The sequence below is a fragment of the Periplaneta americana genome, chromosome 1 (genome assembly GCF_040183065.1).
Source record: "Periplaneta americana isolate PAMFEO1 chromosome 1, P.americana_PAMFEO1_priV1, whole genome shotgun sequence".
Classification (NCBI taxonomy): domain Eukaryota; kingdom Metazoa; phylum Arthropoda; class Insecta; order Blattodea; family Blattidae; genus Periplaneta; species Periplaneta americana.
In genome coordinates, this window is record NC_091117.1 from 223,271,804 (window position 1) to 223,293,389 (window position 21,586).

General features: G+C 35.1%; 1 protein-coding gene across 2 annotated transcripts in view; it reads right to left on the reverse strand.

Moving 5' to 3' along the window:
• The window catches only part of LOC138708386 (ribonuclease P protein subunit p40-like), a 48,255-nt gene that overhangs the window by 15,825 nt on the left and 10,844 nt on the right, over positions 1-21,586 (reverse strand). The window contains exon 4 of one of the 2 annotated variants that reach the window (XM_069838622.1): positions 5,008-5,133. The exons of the other annotated variant lie outside the window; for it this stretch is intronic. Within the exon in view, the coding sequence (XP_069694723.1) occupies positions 5,008-5,133 (126 nt within the window). The remainder of the gene's footprint in view (positions 1-5,007; positions 5,134-21,586) is intronic. 2 annotated transcript variants of the gene reach the window in all.

Consider the following 21,586-nt stretch of genomic DNA (forward strand, 5'->3'; position numbering starts at 1 on the left):
TGCACCAAGTGAACTCACAAGTTTACCTTAAATGTTATAACTAGGCTCGTGATCAGGGCCGCGGACAGGATTTATGGGCCCCTGTGCAATATTGTGCTCGGGCCCCATTGAAAAAAAGTTCAAAATGACAAGTTACCAATTATTCTGACCATAATAATTATGTGCGAAATAAATAAAAGATAACCCCATGCACAAATACGAATCTAAAAATATACACTTTTGTTACATTGAAAACTTTTAGCAAAACTTCACATTAGCATAATATATTACGCTTCTTTTTCACTAGGGCCTGCATAGTATGTTTCGTGATGAAACTTTCGTCTTTTCGTTGTCGTTTTTCCAGAAATTCTGTTCATTAGTGTTACCAGTGGACAATGGACAAGTAGAAGCATAAGTCAGAAGCTGAGAAGCGCAAGGAGGGACAGAAAAATTGGAAGATATTAAGAAAGGGAGTAGAACTTTGTTTGAAGTTGGTGTGAAATTGAGCGACTTTGGAAAACTAATGTATGTATGTAGGCCCTACTGAAAAGGAAACGTGATCCTGCAGCTTGGATTTGGAAGAGTCCACTAGCATATTGTGGTGGGCCGGCAGGGGTTGGTAGTTAAGAGGACAAGCCAATTGAACGTGTTCGGTACAAGTGATGGGAACATATTTCAGGCAAATCCTGGAGCCCTCAAGTGTCCTGTCAATGATTGTTAACGTGGGAAACTGATATGCTATTATTAGGGAGCGGATTTTTATGTGCTAAAAAATTTAAATATATTTATTTTTTATGTGCTAAAAAGTACGAAAATATCTGCTAAAAATAAAAAAAATATATTTTTGCTTAAATATAACAAAAATACCTTACTTAGCTTTGAAAAAAATGTTACTAGGTACCCACCAACCACACTTGAGTGCTAGTAGTTGGCCGAGAATTGCAGTGAACGACGACTTATACTGTGAAAACGATCTTTCCACATCACAGGACGTCAGACGTGCATATTTAAAGAGAGAAATGTCACAAACACATATACCGTCAATTTCACCTACAGGCACATCCTCCAATATTTGAGCAACTTTAGTACTTGTACTTCTGTACCTGGTAGCGAGTCTAGTTTAATTTTCACGACACGCACCTCCCTGTTTCAGAAAACAGGTTTTTGGATGTTTCGAGTCTTTTTATGGTGTCACACAAAAAGCTTAAATTTGCTACTAGGAAAGCCAAATCGTTTTTTAAACAATCATCTTTCAGCACATCTTGAAGGATATCGATTGATGAAGCCCGATAACAGGGAATCACAAGACGTATTGCCTTACTTGATGGACATGAGCGAGAGGCGAGAGATTAGCTTAAATTAAATAATGTTCATACCCGAGCTCTTATCTGTTGTGTTTCACAAACAAAGCGTGGAATGAAATCATCTTCAGCAACAATAAACATTCCTAATTATGTGTTGCAAAATCTCTCCTCCTTGTCCACGTTAATTTATTCTCTAATAATAACACTAATATGCTGCCTAGCAGTTCTCAGAACTTGAGGCGATACTATTACAAAAATGGATCACGGATACACCACACACCGCTTAGAAACACAACGCAACCAAGAATTCTTAAAAAGATAACGTATTTCTGAGTGATATAATTTATTTAGTTTTAAAGTATTTAAAAGTTCTTGTAAAAAAATTATTTAAGTAAACAGACTCCAAGATTTATGAGTTTATATTAGATTTCCTGAAAATATGTATTTATATAATTTTTTTGTGTGAATATGTGTTTTTATGTGAAATAAAATTCGGGTTTTAAACTTGAAACTTCATGTTCGGAATTTTTAACTTTGTTAATTGTGTTTTATCACACGCAAAAATAATATTTATTTACACAGAAATCCACTCCTTAGCTATTATATAAAAGTTAAACATTTACATAATGCAGTGGTAATTTGTATTAATTCTACTATTGTTGGTTAATATATCAGATTCATGTAACAAATGTTCTTACAAAATTTTATAGTACCGATATGTATCTGTGAATAATAATTATTCGTGATAATGAAAAGTAATCAGACTCACTTAATCTGATGGGCCCTTACTGCTCACGGGCCCATATGCACTTGCCCCCTTTGCCCCCCCTTCTCGGCAGCCCTGCTTGTGATATTGGAGACCGATTACAAATGCTGACTGCAGCATGGTACATAGGCTGGGGACGTGAGCTAGTACGAGGACATTGACTTGGTTCTGCAATCGATTACGGAATAATAAGGTGAACATAAACAAATTTGGACAGCTCTAAGCTGCATAGCATTACAAAGATATATTTTATGTACCTTTCGTTATGTGCAGAAGAATTATCATAGAATTCACTCACATTCACTTCAAGACACTAAGCAAATTCTGCTGTAAAAATATGCACCTGAGAATCTTTAACCTTTGGCATTATTATTCAGCTTGTACACTGTTTACGCATGCTACAGTAGTGACTGATGAATGGATAGTAAACTTGAAACCACTGTAACACACCCTATTGGTCTCCAACATTACAACCCTAGTTATAACCTTTGTTATGAGGGAAATGCAAATAGTGCATTTGTCCAGTTGTACCCAATATGGAAATCTTATATTATATCTAGATCTAAAAAAATTAAAATCTTTAACAGTAATGTGAAATCAGTCTTATTATATGGTTGTGAGACATGGAAAAAAGAAATAAAATTATACAGAATAAACTGCAAACATTTGTTAATAGATGTTTACGAAGAATTTTAAAAATTAGATGGCTAGATATAATCACAAACTCAGAACTATGGAAGATAACAAATCAGAAATAAATCGCAATAGAAATCAAAAGACGAAAGTGGAATTGGATAGGGCACACAATCAGGAAAGAAGATGGAGCAGTAGAAAGAATGGCTTTGGATTGGAACCCCCAGGGTAGTAGAACAAGAGGAAGGCCAAAAAATACATGGAAGAGAAGAGTTTTGGAGGAAATTGCTCATTTCTTCACAACCAACATATTTACCAAATAGGTCTACAATTGAAGAGGTGGATTCCAAACTGGCCTAAGTCAAAATGATAATTATAAGAAAATTTGATGCTCCTACTGCCTGCATATGTTTTTCCAAATGTATCTAAGTAAATCAAGACATAGGAGAGTTAGTTAAATAAACTTATATAGTTATATATTGGCTTGAAAAGGATCAATCAAAATGTGAATAAAGCAAGTTTGAATCTTAAAAAAATTACTCAGAACACTTTGGAATCCATCTCTTCAATTTAAAACTAAAATTTTCTTGTATCACTCTGGTTTATATACTAGCAATGTATAAAATATTGTATACCACACGAGATTAAACAGATTTTATGAGCTTGCGGAAATTATTACCCTTGGCTTTGTCTTGAGAGGTAAATCTCACTTACGGATAAAATCTAATCTTACTCTGTTATACTATTAATTACTGTTTCCATAATGATTTGCTATTGTACAATTTTGTTATAGCTATAACCTGGATATGCATGCAAAATAAATACTGAAACATGTACATGCTGCACATTGTAGTGTAAATTTGATGTATTTTCAAGACTTTAAATTACAAAAACAATTTTTCGGTAGGATAATAAATAGTTTTTTTTAGATATACAGGGCTACTACAAAGGCTTTACCCGATTCCATAGCCTTGTATTATGAAAAGTATGAGACATACATTAGGCGGCCGGGTAGCTCAGTTGGTAGAGCAGCTGGCTACGGACTGGAAGGTCCGGGGTTCGATCCCAGGTGGTGACAGTATTTTTTTCTAGTTGCCAAACTTTCAGAACGGCCCCAAGGTTCACTCAGCCTCCTATAAAATTGAGTACCGGGTCTTTCCCGGGGGTAAAAGGTGGTCAGAGCGTGGTGCTGACCACACCCTCATTCTAGTACCGAGGTCATGGAAAGCATGGGGCTCTACCTCTATGCCCCCCAAATGCCTTCATGGCATGTTACGGGGATACCTTTACCTTTTACCTTTTTATGAGACATACATTATTGAAAGTTATACCAATAAAAAGAGAAACTCATCAAGTTTTTGGTCCATCAACTGCTCCAAGTGCTCGATGTGACCTCCTCGAGTCATGCAACAAACATCCACTCGGTAGTCTAACTCCTGCCACACCCGCTGGAGCATATCACGATCAACTCTAGCCACTGCCCCGCACGGATCCGGTTATTAAGTTCTTCAAGATTAACTGGTAAAGGAGGTACATACACTTGATCTTTGACAAACCCCCATAGAAAAAAATCACAGGGAGTCAGATCTGGCGACCGAGGGGGCCAACGGAGAACACACCGATCATTGTTAGAAGCCCGTTGATGTGGTTGATGCCTCAGTTACATGAAGATAAACCAGGGTTTTTACTTCAACAAGATGGGGCTCCACCACATTTCCATCTGGAAGTGCGTGAGTATCTTAATGAGCATCTACCACAACGTTGGTGTGGACGGGCTTCTAACAAAGATCGGTGTGTTCTCCGTTGGCCTCCTCGGTCTCCAGATCTGACTCCCTGTGATTTTTTTCTGTGGGGGTTTGTCAAAGATCAAGTGTATGTACCTCCTTTGCCAGTTAATCTTGAAGAACTTAATAACCGGATCCGTGCGGCAGTGGCTAGAGTTGATCGTGATATGCTCCAGCGGGTGTGGCAGGAGTTAGACTACCGAGTGGATGTTTGTTGAGGAGATCACATCGAGCACTTGTAGCAGTTATGGACCAAAAACTTGATGAGTTTCTCTTTTTATTGGTATAACTTTCAATAATGTATGTTTCATACTTTTCATAATACAAGGCTATGAAATCGGGTAAAGCTTTTGTAGTAGCCCTGTATTATAAATTATTCTTCTCTGTAATAAGTCCAGTGGATTAAGATTGGTATTTCATATACTGTAGAATACGGTATTAAAAATGTTGCATGCAGTTTACTACAAATCCAGGCTGTAGCTATAACATCTTATTGCATTTTGTTATTCCCATTTGAGATGTGATATGTATCGACTCCCACCTGGTGGTTTCCATGTTACTAAGAGATTCATGTTGAGACGTGCATTGTTTGTGAGGCACTCACACACTCTGTCGTAATTTTTCTTCCCTGGTGTGAAGTGTTGTTTCTTGAGATCCAATATGACAACTGGAAATGCAGATTATAACAACAATGTCTATACACAACATGATTCAAAAGACTAACTTTTAACTTACACATCTAAACTTCGAGAAACTTTTATTGTTTAATCAGTTATACAGGCTTCTTTGTACAATGTTTTAAGTAATTTGTTATCAGTCTTGATTACAAAACAATCCACTGAAAAGTGATTTATTATGAAACAAGACACTTGATTCTTTCAGACTTCAATTATTTTAAGATAGCAATAAGCAACAATGAAATACAATAAAATTATCACTAACAACACAAAACAAACAAACTGGAGGAAACGAATAGTTCAGTACAACAACTGAGTATCAGAGAGCTCTTTTTTTTTTTAGTATACTATGCCCATCCTACATTAAGTGAAGGTTTACAAAATTGTCCATGATCACATTCTTTTCATTTTCACTGTTTACTTCTCAGTCACAACATTGCAATGTCAACAATCTACACCCTCGCACAGTTTGGTAGCATTCTCAGTCACATCAAATTTCTCTCCACCACCAAAATTCTCTTTCACATAAGGAAATGTGGCTAATTGAAGAACCTAGTTTATTTTTGAGCGTGTAAATGCTATTAGTGAATCAACTTTCCATATATGCCACTTCTTGCTATATTACCAGTAAATAGCTAGTTTTACGTCAATTTGTTGCAAGAAATTCATAAGTATTTTGAAATACTAGGTGTCTGGATGAAAATTATCCAAGATTAAAAATTTATATTTCGGAAAATAATTAATACAAGGTTATTCTGAAGCAAGTTTCCAGTCTGAAATTTTGAAATTGCTGTATCTTCTGTACAGACCCAAAAACAAAATTTGGGCCACCTGAATTTTCCAAATTCCAGTTTGTGCATGCTCAGAGCTTATTCCTGGATCTATACATATTAATACTTCGGTTCCATATACTGTATGGGCTATTCCATCTCAAATCGACTGAAATATAGAGAAAATTGACCTTGCAATTTTTAAATACAATGAAACTTTTTCTGTCTGTAGACAACTGTGATACAATGCTTTGTGCAAAGTTTGAGGCATCAGAACTTCATAGTGTTTAAATTAAAAATATTTAAATTTATCGTATTTTCATAAAATTAGCAACTTTAAACTGTTGTAGCACCGAAACCCTTTCACCCAATCATCAAAATCATGGTTTATTTTGATGCTGAGAAGTTAAAGTTTATATTGACATGTAAACAGTTTTTCTTACTTTTTATGGAAATGGAGAAATTTAGATTTTTCTTCATTAAGACGCCTTTGCCCACGAAAAAATATTTTTAAAATATATGGTTAGATTCCGCATCGAAAGTACAAATAATCACATATTTTTTACTGGTGCAACATTGATTAGAAAGTATTGAAAATATCAAATAAAGAAAAATAGTATGCGTGTGAACTAACCAGCTGACTGTGAGGCGGGAGCTAGCCAAGGCAAGCAAGGCCAGAAGACATAAACACGTGACGTATCGTCTAGTAGCGCATAGCTGGGCTAGCTTTATCACAGGTTTCCATAAACACAGGAGTAAAATGACGCCCAAAGCTTGCTTATCTTCATCTCTCGGCCAGTGCATGCGGTACTGCTCCGTTCAAGTCTAGGCGTGTGAAAATAATTTAAAACCCTCGAAACTTATTGCCGTGACACTAAGCAAACAATGCCAAATCCCTCTTAATAATGCAAGGTTTTTTCTCAATATTTTTTTACATTTTTACAAATGGGCAAAAAGCCTAAAAGTAAGTAAAATCAGATTATCTCTCTCTCTGTATACAATAAAAATAAGGATTACTTCTTAACATAACCTACCAAATGTCAGCTTCAAAAAGAGCTCTCGTTCAAAGTTCTGCAGTAAATAGTTCCAGAGTTCTGAGCGCTGAAAGAGGCTTGTTTTTCTAAAATACGCTAAATTTGTCACTCAACAATATGAAAACCGTTTGACTTTCGATACTATATTTTTGCAAATGCACTCTCCTCACCACCTTGTATAAATAGGGAAAAAATTAGAGTATAAGAAATGCGAGGTTTTTTACTGATCGACTTCATATGGAATAGCCCATATAGATACCATTAGGCTTTAGAGGGATTTGTTTCTTTCTTTTTTCGATATGCATTTCGTTGCTATGGTAACTGTGCCACATGTGGCAGACTGAAGACATCCCTGCCATATGTGACCACTCTACACAACTATGTTTGTACATTGGTTTTCTATGCCATGTAGAAATCAGTAATGAAGTAGTTTTGTTAGCAGAATGACAAGTCTTCTCTTTGTACTTTCCACATAATTTTGATGCCGAAACCCAGGAGACAAGGCTTACCTCATACCATATACACTGAAAACACCAGATCCTTCCACACTGCCGAGAAGGAATTAGCTTCAATCTGGACATTCCTCACAGGTTCCTCAACCCATGGATATTTAGCCCAACACAATGTCCACTGGAAATTTAATGCGCCTAGGGCCCACTATGACAGTGGGACAGAATGGCCAGCACCTCCAAGAGATGTTTACGGAAGATTTTGGTAACGACAGATCAGTGAGGGTGGTTTGAACACTACTCTAGTCACCATAGAAGCTGCAATAAACTCCACACCCATCTCACAGGACGAAGACAGCAGAGAAAGATTGACACCAGTCCAATTTCTAACTCGACAGTACCTTATTACTAGGAGCGGATTTTTATGTGCTAAAATAATTAAACATATTTATTTTTATGTGCTGAAAAGTACGAAAATATTTACTAAAAATAAAAAAATAATTTTTTTTTAATGACAAAAAAAAACCTTACTTAGCTTGAAAAAAATGTTACTAGGTAATCACCAATCACACTTGAGTGCTAGCAGTTGGCCGAGAATTGCAGTGAACAACAAAGGTCATCTCCAAATTCTCCATCACAAATGCATGCCGATTACCTCTGAATAACGTCAATTTCACCTACAGGCACATCCTCCAATACTTGAGCAACTTTACACATTTTTTTTATATCCACTGTTTTTCCCAAACACATTCCGGAATTTGTCCCTTAGTAATTGTGCTTCTGAACCTGGTAGCGAGTCTAGTTTAATTTCCAAGGCATGCACCTCCCTGTTTCAGACAACAGGTTTTTGGATGTTTCGAGTTTTTTTTTTATGGTGTGACACAAAAAGCTTAGATTTGCTAATAGGAAAGCCAAACGTTTTTTTAAACAACCATCTTTCAGTATATCTTGAAGGATATCGATTTACGAAGCCGATAACAGGGAATCACAAGATATATTGCCTTACTTGATAGACATGAGCGAGAGACGAGAGATTTGTTTAAATTAAATAATGTTCATACTGAGCTCTTATCTGTTGTGTTTCACAAACAAAGCGTGGAATGAAATCATCTTCAGCAACAATAAACATTCCTAATTATGTGTTGCAAGATCTCTCCTCCTTGTCCATGTTAATTTATTCTCTAATAATAACACTGATATGCTGCCTAGCAGTTCTCAGAACTTGAGGCGATACTATTACGAAAATGGATCACGGATACACCACACAGCGCTTAGAAACACGAAGCAACCAAGAATTCTTAAAAAAGATAACATACTTCTGAGTGATATAATTGATTTAGTTTTAAAATATTTAAAAGTTCTTGTAAAAAAATTATTTAAGTAAAAAAACTCCAAGATTTATGTGTTTATAATAGATTTCCTGAAAATATGTATTTACATAATTTTTTTGTGAAAAGATGTGTTTTTATGTGAAATAAAATTCGGGTTTTAAACTTGAAACTTCATGTTCGGAATTTTAAACTTTGTTAATTGTGTTTTATCGCACGCAAAAAGAATATTTAATTACATAGGAATCCGCTTCTTAGCTATTACAGTACCCACAGAACTAGAACTGGAGATGAGAAGAAACTGGTGATGCATTAGAGATTAGCAGAAGAATTCTGGAAGCGCTGGACCAAAGAATATCTGTTAGAGCTGAGAAATTTCCATGAAGTCGACACCCACACAGCAATTTACCAACCCTGAGAGTCAGGGACATAGTTCTCCTCCAAGAAGATTGTCCTGGCATGTCCTCATGTTGAGGACCTACGAGCAGGACGAGATGAAGTGGTAAGAAATGTTACACTGCACCCTGATGGAGAGGATGTCGCAGAAGACACCCCTGCCATCTATGACCACTTTATAGAATTTTGTACATTGGCTTTCTACACCATGTAGAACAGGTTAGCCTTATATGCAGATGATACACTAGCATACATTACACATTGTAATGCCGATCTAGCCATTGGTCGACTTCAACGGCATGTCCACCTTATAGAAGAATGGTTCCAACATTGGCACTTACTTGTAAATACAATGAAGAGTCAAGTCATAGCCTTCAGTAGAACTCGAAGTGTACCACAAACTAAACTCACACTGTATGGTACTGCTCTTGAATTTCAGGATTCTGTTAAGTATCTTGGAATCCATTTGGATAGTCGTCTGTTATGGCATACCAACATTGCAAATACACGAGCAAAAACAATAGCAAGAATGGTACAACTGTATCCCCTTCTAAAAACACGTGCATTGTCAACATCTAAAAAAGTGACAATTTATAAATTGCTGATTTGATAAATTATTAAATCTTCCCTTAAATAAATATAACAAGACAGTAATTCTTTCAGATTCTAAAGCTGCAATTCAAGGAATATGTTCAAATGCTACAAAGAAGTCAACAAAAATAAGAGAATGCTACAAAATGTTAACACAACTCCAAAAAGTTAATAAGATTGTCCATCTCCAATGGATTCCAGCACACTGTGGAGTCATGGGGAATGAAACCGCAGACACACTTGCCAAGAAAGGCACAACAATAAAACAAAAGTCTAAATTTAATTTCTCATATTCCTCAATAAAACGCCTGATCACTACAAAATTTTCTCATTCATACCTACAAGAAAAAGAATCAAATGCTAAAGACAAAAAATGGATTACACTACTTTCCAACCTAGATATAATCCCCCAGAGACCAAGGAAAACAGCAGTTGCAGCCTTCAGACTATTGACAAATCATGACTGTCTAGCAAGTCATCTCTACAGAATAGGTATCTCAGCTTCACCCATATGTGTCCTGTGTAACGATCCAACAGAAATGAATGAAGACCACTTGAAGACCTGTGAAGCATTAACATCAGAAGAAACTACAGTTCAAAAGTATTGGAAAGCACGACTGCTAATGGCTTCATTGCCAAATGCAAGGCACTAGACAACAACAACAACAACAACATAAATTGCTGATTAGATCAGTGCTTTTGTATGGATCAACAGTATGGGGATACGCACCTAAGACAACATTAGATTCCATTCGAGTAGTACAAAATAAAGTGTTACGTGTAATTCATAACAGCGGGTGGTACACAAGAAACGAAGACATACATCAAGATCTAAAAGTGGAAAGTATCCCAGTTATCATTAGGAGATTCGCTGAAACATTTTATAAGCAGGCACATTCCCACCAAAATGTGTATGTATCAAAACTAGGAACTTATAACCCTCAGTACTACACAAGACATCGTACACCTTTGTTCCTCTTCTCAAAGTTATCTGTCAAATTTGTTTTCACGCTGTTCATCCTGGTTATGACGGGAGTGCAGCATCATAAATGAACTGCCTCTCAGCAATAAGCAAAAAGTAATTAGGAACAGTCGGGAGATCACCCAAATGATTTCGATACTGTATCCAAAAAGTTGACGAATTTAAAAAAAAAAAAACATGTAGAAATCAGCAACAAAGTAGTTTCGTGAACAGAACGCCTTCTCTTTGTACTTTCCCCATATCACGCTTGTATAAAGAACTGTGGTTAAGAATACAGACAGCAATAATTTTTACAATAGTTTTGCCTTTACAAGTTTGTATTGGCCTCGTTCAGTGCAATAGGCAATATCTCAATGCGTTGAAAAGATTTAGAATGTTACACGGATTGAGAAATGATCCCTGCTCTGTAAAACCATTCTGTAAAGGCTCGTCTCCACTATTAAACATTTAACAACATGATGTTAAATGCTAAATTGTTTATCGTTAACATCCCAACATGTCCATTGAACATGTTAATGCTAATTTCATTTAACACTTTGTCCACACTGTTAAACATGTTAAACTTGACTTTCTTTGCGTAGTCCACCATAAACAGTCTATGAGATTTTAATGTAGATAGTGTTTTATTTTCAAACCTTGGACAATGGACTCAGATGATGATTTGACTTTTGTAATTGCCTCTATTGCTTGTTACAAGGCTTTGAAAAGGAAGAAAATGAGAATGTGGATGCAGCAATATCTTAGTAAAAGACACCATGCAGGATACATTCTAAACGAGCTTTAAGATGAATACAGTATCGATTTAGATTCAAAAACTTGCTGAGAATGTCAGAACACGATTTTAATATAGTGCTGCAAAAATACTTCCTGTTACATCAAAGAAGTACACAACTTAAGAGCGGCCATTTCATCTCAATTAAAAAAAATTACAGCGCGATTGATTATCATAGGACCTACGACATGATAGATGTTAAAGGAGTGGGTAATTTCGTATAATTATTCTTTCCGAAGTTTTACGAACGTTAACATACATCACCAAATATGACCATTACTGACGTCAACATAGCATTAACGTTTAGCGTATGACGAGAGTGCGAAAACCCTCTATTGTATTCTCGAGAACAATTTAATAATAATTCCAGTTCTCTAAAACAGTCGGCCTTCTTAGCTTTGCTCGTGTATTCTTTTGCAGACACATCCCACAAACAAGGCCTTTCCATCAGTGCATTAATTTTATTCTAATGTATTTTCTTTCGTCCACTCCATTACTTCGAACAACTTACAGCCAACACCAAGGGCCAATGATAGTATACAAATGATCAAGATACGCACCACAAAATCGGAACTTATAGTTGTTGCTATGGAAACTGTACGAACTTTGCCGAACTGTACCGACGCTGCACGAGCAAATGAATTGACTTGACATGTTTTCCATTTCTGCTGGAAAACACGCCAACATGTTAAAAGTGTTAAATTCAACATACTTAGTTAACATTTTAAGTCAATTGAGACTTGAAATGTCCATATACATGTTAAATTCAACATGTTATATTTAACATGTTGTTAAATGTTTAATAGTGGAGACGCGCCTTAAGCTGGTGCAGTTACTGATTCCGCCTCTGTGGCTCAAGTGCTAGTGCGTTGGTCTTCCATCCAGTCAAGACTTCGATCTCCAACCAGGTCATGATGGAATTTGTGATGGACAAAGCAGACATTGCAGAGGGTTTTTCTTGGGGTACTCCCGTTTCCCTCTATCATTCCACCAACACTCTCCACCATCTCCCTCTCATTTCATCTATCATTTGCAATAGTAAAAATAGGCTGGGGTGAAGTTTGGGGATAGTACAGATTTACCAATGCTGATATAGGAAGAGCTTGGAGCTCCGAAACCCTGGGGCTTATCAGGTTACTCGTCCTCGAGACAGGACCTGGCTCTATCAGGCGCTGAGACAGGATGGCCCACCTGTCAGCGTCAGATTCACGAATGTCACCCAGGCTACCTCTTGGACTTGGACAATCATCACATATATAGGAAGCACAATAGTCCAAAACATGCCTAGGTATACAGACTCGTCCTGGGGCCTGTTTTACCAAAATACTAGTTACAGGTCTGCAAGTGTTAAGTGCAAGTTACAGATGTTTCTTTATTTAGTACAGGACTTGTTTGACTTGAAAGGAAAAGAAGCTATTTAAGAAAGCCGTGGCTTTTGCAATTTAGGTCATGGTGATGCTTCTTTGTTCACACCATTGCCCTCTGGATTATCTTAATTGCATGGTGGTAGTTACAAATTATTATGAACAATTGCAACATAGAAATGGATTCTAAAGTGACGGAAATTATGGAGAAAAAGAATATTTTGTTCGGAGCTTTTTCTGGAAGACTTACAAAATAAGACAAATTAATTAATTACATATAACTAGTGACGAGAATTTCATGCAAATGCATGTTTTTATAGGAACATAGGACATGGCTCAAACTTAGTACTTATCCATTTCATTACTTTCCAGTTCCAAATATGTATACTTTTTCCGTGCATATTTGCATGTTTTGGTCTTTTTGAGGATAAAAATATGCATAATGCATTTTTAAGCAATTTTTAGCTTAATTCCCCTGGTAGAGGGGAAGAGAAGGCCTGATGGCCTTATCTCTAGCAGGTTAAATAAATAAATTAATTAAATAAATAATAATATACATTATATTAAGTTTGAATGCATGTTTTAATGGTTTAACACCAAACACACTTCAAGCCACATGGAACGAAGTCAAGTATCATCTGAATACTTGTCATGCCACCAGAGTCCAATTTTAAATCTAATGAAAAAGTTATATACTACCCAGAAAAAACTCTGGTAGTATCCCTATATAAAGATATAATCCATAAATTTAATGTATATAATAAATGGTTTGTAAGATATATATTTATTTTGAATACCTTTCATCTGGACACCTGATATTTTCTGAAAGAGTTACATAATAAATGGTTTCTAAGATATATATTTTTTATTTTGAATATCTTTCATCTGGACACCTGATATTTTATGAAAGAGTTACAATTTGATATTGTAGATAATTTTTAATATAAACCAACCATTCCCATAGTCTATCCTCATCCATTTGGCACTATTTCTTACATTACTACTAAGAAAGACATCATTAGAGCTAACTTTCAATAAATCGCTATTTTGTGAGCAACATTTTTCCTTTCCCTTAACAACCTCATGCCGTTTTTGAATAAACTGACAATGACATTGCACACATGGAGAAAATCCGTTTAATAATTTTGGGGAAATTCTGTAAACAAACCAGAACAATGCATGCCAAAAGCACTTTTTGAATATCAGGAAATGGAAGAAACTTGGATTCAAATGAAAATTGCGAAACAGATTTTTCTGCAGCACAATACTACCACAATAGATTAGAAACAGAATAACTCTGCAAGGTCAATATTGGAAAGACAATAGTTAACAAATGGAATAACCTAGTAGTTGATACAGTATCAATGAACAACCAAATAAAAAAACAACAAACAAATGGAAACTCTCTTACTTCTTAAAATTCCTGTAATTTCAAGAGTGTGTCCTACACAAAGAAAAATACGGTAGTAATATCTAGTACTATATTCTTGTTTTCTTGTATTAAATCGCGCATCAATTATTTGCACTTTTTTTTCGACCCTTAGCACAACACATTTTCTTTTGAGAGCCATGGGAGACATTTTGCATAGATGTTATACAGTATAGCACTTGCACAGTAGGACAATATCAAATGCTGCATGGGTTTGCAATTGTATGGAAGTTCTTACGGTCGATTCTTGAAAGCAGATAGTGACAATTTTAAAACACCCCCTGCCACAAGTAAGTGTTTCTGTTCTTAGCAGCAGCATTTCTACCACATACTGTGTAATGGTAAAGGATTGTAATAATTCTCTTGGGTGCCCTTCCATACTGGGGCAGTGGCATTTCCTCTAAGGTTACAGGCCAGTTTAGGTGTGTGTGTATTAATCGAAAATTACGGGCTAGAAAATATTGAGAATAGGACACATGTTTATATGACTTTTATTTTTTCGATTAATACATACGAGGTCTGCATCAGACGTTTTCGCTCTAGCGCCAAGTAGTTCATAGCATAATCCGATAGATAGCGCACATGCATGATGGGTAAAATTGTCACGAGCGATAAATCCTCGAATGGTATAAGCCGAGCATTAGACATTCGTTCCTGTTACAGTGATGAACTGTGTAGTAACATCAGAGATGTTTATCATTTCAAAAATTTGCAGTGTTTAACTAACCTCTCCATAGTACAACTACAAAACTTGCTTTAAAATGTAATATAAATGTTGTAAGTAAAAATTTTTTTTTTCTCCCACACCGGAGTGATTTTGTTTTTGCCATATCTGATAGATGTTATTGGATGTAAATGTAATTATTATAAACGGAGAACACAATCACGATAATGCAAGAACTGTATCAAGTTTTCTAATAATAATAATAATAATAATAATAATCTCTAATAATTAGTGTATCAATCTTTGCGTCTGTAACAGTTGTGCGGCATGATTATTCGTTTTATTATATTTTCTGTGACGTTATCTCTGTACTAATATTGTTATTAATCTACTGCTATATCAATAATATTTTGTAAAACGTTTCTACATTGTCGCAATATATAGGCGGAACACTATGTATGGACCTATCATATTATATATGTGGTAAATCAAATATTGAATAATTATTAATTAGCAATAATAACTGTATATCGAAGTTTTTCATACTATTTTATTTATAACTTCATGTTCCTGTTTTGGTACGTTCCATTGACTGTTCCATTAAACGTTTGTCATAAATGCAGAAAATAAAGCCTTATTTTTACCGTGTGAGCAAAACATATGTGTATCTTATCTGTCGCCTTCCATACAAGATAAGACATGTCGGTGAGATGACCTTGTACTGTGCTTCTATTTATTACGAGCGTATCACGACCGATCTTATCTCACTCGAGGGTGCGACACTCGACCGAGTTCAAGCGAGCGATTTAACTCCAATGCAGCACTCTGATACACACACACCTAAAGTGGGCTTTAACCTTAGAGAAATGCCACTGCCTCTGTACAGAAGTGCTCCCTCCTCTCTAGAAAAAATACGTACAGTAATGTATAGTACTCATTATTTTTTTTGCAGAAAAAAAAGCATGAGGAAGACAGATAATCCACTGATTGGTTAATAGAGTTACGAATAATCGAGGTTCTATTGTATTTGCATACTATAGTCATTTCTAATATTATTTTTAATTTTACAAAAATCAGAATTTAAAAGTGATACAGATGTTAAAATATATTAGGCCTTGCTTCAGTTGTTCAATCACGCAAAATAAACGAGTTCACAGCAAGGACGGTAATTCTCTCAACAATGAAGCATTCTCTGTTATCTGTTCCTGCGAGACCAGTTTAAAATTAGTAGCAAGGAGAACTAACTCCAAAGATATAACAATTTATTTTTCTTAGGAAGGTGCTTTTTTTATCAATACTAAATTTAGCATTTCATTTGTCAGTTTATTCTACATAATACAAAAACTCACGACGAAATTTGTCTGGTTGTCTGGTAATTCTTGAAATCGTCATTGTGTTTTTGATTTGAAATAAAAATTCATTTTTTTTTTACTAAAAGTGATATTTCATGTGCATCATGCCCATATAAAATGACCCATAGATACTGAACATGAAAAAAAAAAAATCTTTATAATAATCTAAGAGAAATTGCTGCAAAAGGCGCACATGTCAGAAATCACTTTTTCGGTATCAGTAATGCAGAAAACGTATATTTTTTTAGAAAATATCGAGGTCGTTTTTAACAGCACCACAATACTTCCAATTTATGGTTTGTATGATAGAAAGTAAAAACAGTTCAGTCTCAAAGAAGTGTTTTACCATTTAGGCATTGTAAATATAATATAACAAATCCACCCTATTCACAACAATGGCTCGATTTTACACTTCAAAATGCACACCAAAAAAAAAAAAAATTACGGCCATACTATAATCAATAAAAGCACATATGTAAAACGTGTTATTACTTTACTTCTATTACAAATGCAAATTCTTTGCCTTCTTGACATACCAACTTAAAAACTGTAAATTTTCAGATCAAGCACGTGCAGGCTTATGTACAGCCTAGCAGATAATACTCACAGCCTGAACTACAGCGCTAATATCAGTAAAAGGAGGGGGGGATAATATTTCGTCACAAGGTGTCAGGCTTTGGTCTTTTGTGTACTGAAATCTGAAATATTATTTTCATTTAATGAGTTATATATAATATTATGTTAGTCTGAAATGTTATAATTATTATTCCCACATTTCATTTTCTCTGTCAATTCAACTCTTCGGATATAGTGAGATGTTTCCCATGAGCACTGAATAGGAACCTTTATTCTCGTTAAAAAAAAAAAAAAAGCTAAATTACTCCAACAAAGTCTATTAAGAGATTTAACTGTAAAGATTGTAACCAACAGAAAATCACTCATGATGTTTTGACGAAGTTAATCAAACCTCTCTCTATTTTACAAACATGTGAGAAAAACTACCAGATTGGGGGAAAAGCTTCACGGTTATACAGAATTGAAACTATAACGTATACAGTTCACTATAACTCCTGCTTTCAGTGATGTATAATGTGAAAGACATTAAAGTTGTTTATTAAAAGAATAGTTATTTATGGTACTTGTGAGGTAAGTGCATCTTTATTGCGCGAGTGCTTAAATTACACGAGCGCAATAAAGATCCGCTCACAAGTACCATACATAATTTTATCCATGACCATAACGAAAAATTATGTTTTATAAAAGAAAATATGTTGAAAATAAGTCCTCATATAATCACATATCATGGCATGGATTTTAGAATCAATAAATATACTAGGTAGGTCATGATGTAGGAGGCCATGATTAGTGAAGAATGGTATCTAAGGCGTTGGATAAATAACAAATTATAATTAATTATATAATTTTAATGTATATTTTTCATTTTAAACGTGTATTTTCGTCTTTTTGAAGTTTCAGGGATTATTTAGAAGCGTTCACGGAACTACTGTGATTAAAATAAGTTCACATTTTACTTCTGTAAACTTAAGAGGAATATTAAAAAGTAGTTAATCATTGTGTCTGTTTAGCTCAGTTGACTAACGCGTGTTGTTAGAAGAAGAAGAAGAAGAAGAAGAAGAAGAAGAAGAAAGTTAGCTTCCCTTATTAAAAGGTTACCAGATTTGACAAAGCGTATTACATATAATTTGGAAACAGACCTAAAAGGTAAAATGATATGCATTTGAAATGATGAGGGAATCGAATATATAAAATGTCAGAAAAATTTACATCTAAGTAGCGTTTGTGCTCATTTACAGTTAAGAAAGGGGGGAAAAAAAAATCATCAGATAGGTTAGAATGATATGAATGCCATATACCACGAGAAAAATAATAGTACAGATTTACGTATTGGCATTGATATCTAAACCAATCGACAGCCATCGGTTAAGATAAGTTGAAATTTCCATTATCACTCCCATACACACTCCTATAAACCCAACTTCGCAGGTTCAAGTCTCCTCGCCTCCCAAAAAGTAAATTATTGCAAATTTAAAAAAAAATACATATTAGATATGGATGCAATGAACAAATTACGACGTAATAGATAGAGAAAAGAGAAGGAGATTGAGTGTTTGTATATTTGAGAAATGGTAATAAAGAAGGAGAGGTAGTGACATCTAGTAACTAATATATTAACTTCTTGAGTAATAGTTGAATGGAAAAGTATACGTGTGTGCCCGGGTACTAGGAAAATACTAATGAACTTTGAGATAAAGTTCAAACTGTAAGGTAAAGTCTTTATCTCACTAGTGGAATAAAGTAATCTATACTAATAATAAATCTGTAGCCGAAATTTTTCTGGTAATTTTCGATTTTCCAAAAATAATTGGTCCTAACATATATAATTAACCACCCTGAAACCGAAAATCGCTTTTTTGAAATTTTTGTTTGTATGTCTGTCTGTCTGTATGTTTGTTACCATTTCACACGATAATGGCTGAACGGATTTCGATGAAAATTGGAATATAAATTAAGTTCGTCGTAACTTAGATTATAGGCTATATGGCATTCAAAATACATTCTTTAAAAGGGGGGTTATAAGGGGGCCTGAATTAAATAAATCGAAATATCTCGATTTTTATGAAAAATCTTACATAATAAAAATTTCTTTAAAAATAATGTCCGATAAGTTTTATTCTTTGAAAAATTTTGATAAGACTGATATTTAATGAGATAAATGAGTTTTAAAATTAAAATAACTGCCATCTAAGGCCGTGTAATGAATTAAAAAACAAATGACTTCGTCTATAAGGGGCCTTGGACAGCAACAATCGAAAGCTATGAAAGATAGCCTACAGATAATGTTTCTGCTTTTCTATGAAGTAATATCAGACGCTTAATTAACCGATTTGTATAATTAATTATTAATTCACCATTGGAAAGTGTAGTTTCACTAGATGGACATAATGCTATAATGTTATCACAGTAACTCCTGAGTGAATCGAGGACAGGTAAGATTAAAATAGATTCTTATGCACAGAAAACTTGATAGGCTATTCTGTATATTCGTTTCCTGTATTTCCTAAACTAATTTTTATAACCAAATGAGTGGTCTCTGGATCAAAATGATCGCATTTAAATTTTTTAATTAAATTTAAATTAAGTAACATAGTAAACAATTTATCCTTCTATCAAACACGAATGTTCCCTGGATCAAATGTCCTATTTTAATTATATAATTACTTTATATTTATTTCTAACGGGTGCAGTGGAGCGCACGGGTATGGCTAGTGTTGAATAAAAGCCTACTTTACAAACGCAAAAGTATTTAGTAAAGGCATGTTTTTCGTTATGGTCATGGATAAAATATTGAACAGAGTTCTCAATTCAACGTAAGTTCTCTAGAAGTCATCATTTATAGCAGTGTTCCGCAACCAGTGTGCCTATTATTGTAAGAAATTAATAAAATTCATAAAAAAATTAAATTCCTCTCTCTGGTGACACAATTAGCCACCGAGTTAGTGACATGTCCAGGGATATCCAAGACATTACGAAGGAGAAAATAAAGAGCAGTCAGAAGTTCTCACTTCAGATAGACGATATTAGTGGCCACACATAACTTCTTTTCTACATTCGGTACATTCATGGGGATGTATTTTTTTTTTTTTTTGCAGAGAAGTGCCCGAGCAAGCAACCGGTGAAGAAATATTTCTTACAACTAATAAATATGGTCCGTAATGAATTAACATGGGAGAATTGCATTAGCGTTTTACAGATGGAGCCGTTTCTATGAAAGGTTTCGTGGCTAAAGTACGTGAAGTATTAACATACAGAGCAACCATTGTTTCATTCACCGCGAAGCCATTGTTGCTAAGTCTTTTGCCATCTCCTCTGAAAATTGTGATGCACGAAGTAGTAAAAGTTAATATGTTATTGCCATTTTCAACTACTTGTATGTGTGAACTGGGCTTCTCGACATTAACTGAAATTAAAACATTAAAGAGGGAGAGACTCAAATCCATCGATGAAGAAATTAGACTTGCACTGTTAACAATTCCGCTGCGGATCAGCCGCCTGTGTGCAGCTAAGCAGGTTCAAGTATCACATTGAAAGTATGAGTAGAGTTATTTACTTTAATACTGGTAATAGTCCACACCTGTGGAGTAACGGTCAGCGCGTCTGGCCGCGAAACCAGGTGGCCCGGATTCGATTCCCGGTCGGGGCAAGTTACCTGGTTGAGGTTTTTTCCGGGGTTTTCCCTCAACCCAATATGAGCAAATGCTGGGTAACTTTCGGTGCTGGACCACGGACTCATTTCACTGTCATTATCACCTTCATATCATTCAGACGCTAAATAACCTGAGATGTTGATACAGCATCGTAAAATAACCTACTTAAAAAAACACTGGTAATAGAAATGTGTACCTTCTACAGTGAATTGAAGTTCATAAATTGTTAATAAATTCAAGAGTCGATTTCTGTTTGACAATAATAATAATAATAATAATAATTATTATTATTATTATTATTTGATTACATTACGTAATTATATTAAGAGAGTCATATATATTTTTGAAGGGATTAACATTCTGGTGTGCCGTGTTGAGTCTAGGCCTGTCTAGGGTGTGCCGTGAGTAAAAAAAGGTTGCGGAACACTGATTTATAGCACTCTCCATAAAAATTTAATTGGATAAATAATAGTGGAGCAGCTTAAAAAAGAGAACTCTAGCAGTAAAAATACTGTTCACCTTCTCTTTTACAAAGGACATCTCAATTTGATGGATAGGATAAAGTAGGTCGTATATCAAGGTCAAAGTTATTCTTTTTCAGTTCTTTACGAAATTCCGTTAATTCTGTCTCACTGATTCCTTGCCAACTTTCCAACTCCGAGAGAACTCTCAGGTTATCACAATGAGTCATCAGCAAGTGGACCGTCTGCATACTCAAGTTATCACTGTACAAGATCTTCAGCTCCTCCAGGTATTTCATGGGATTTTTTGAAAGCACTTTGGCCATTGTGACATCTCCAATACCAGTTGAAGAACCCAACTGGATGAATTTAATGTTGAAACAATTCGACAGTAAAAATTCTAGATGGAGTAGAGCGCAGTCTGCAACACACATAATTCTTTCCAAATAACGAAAAGGTTGGACAGACAATTTCTTAAGTGACAGCGAGGTGTGCTCCAAGAACTCGCAATTGTAGAAAGTGAGTTTTTTAAGATTTGGACAGTACTGACTGATGTAAATCAATGCGTTGAGGTCTATCTCTTCCACGTGCTCTAAATGAAGCCATGTCAGATTATAACCCTTCA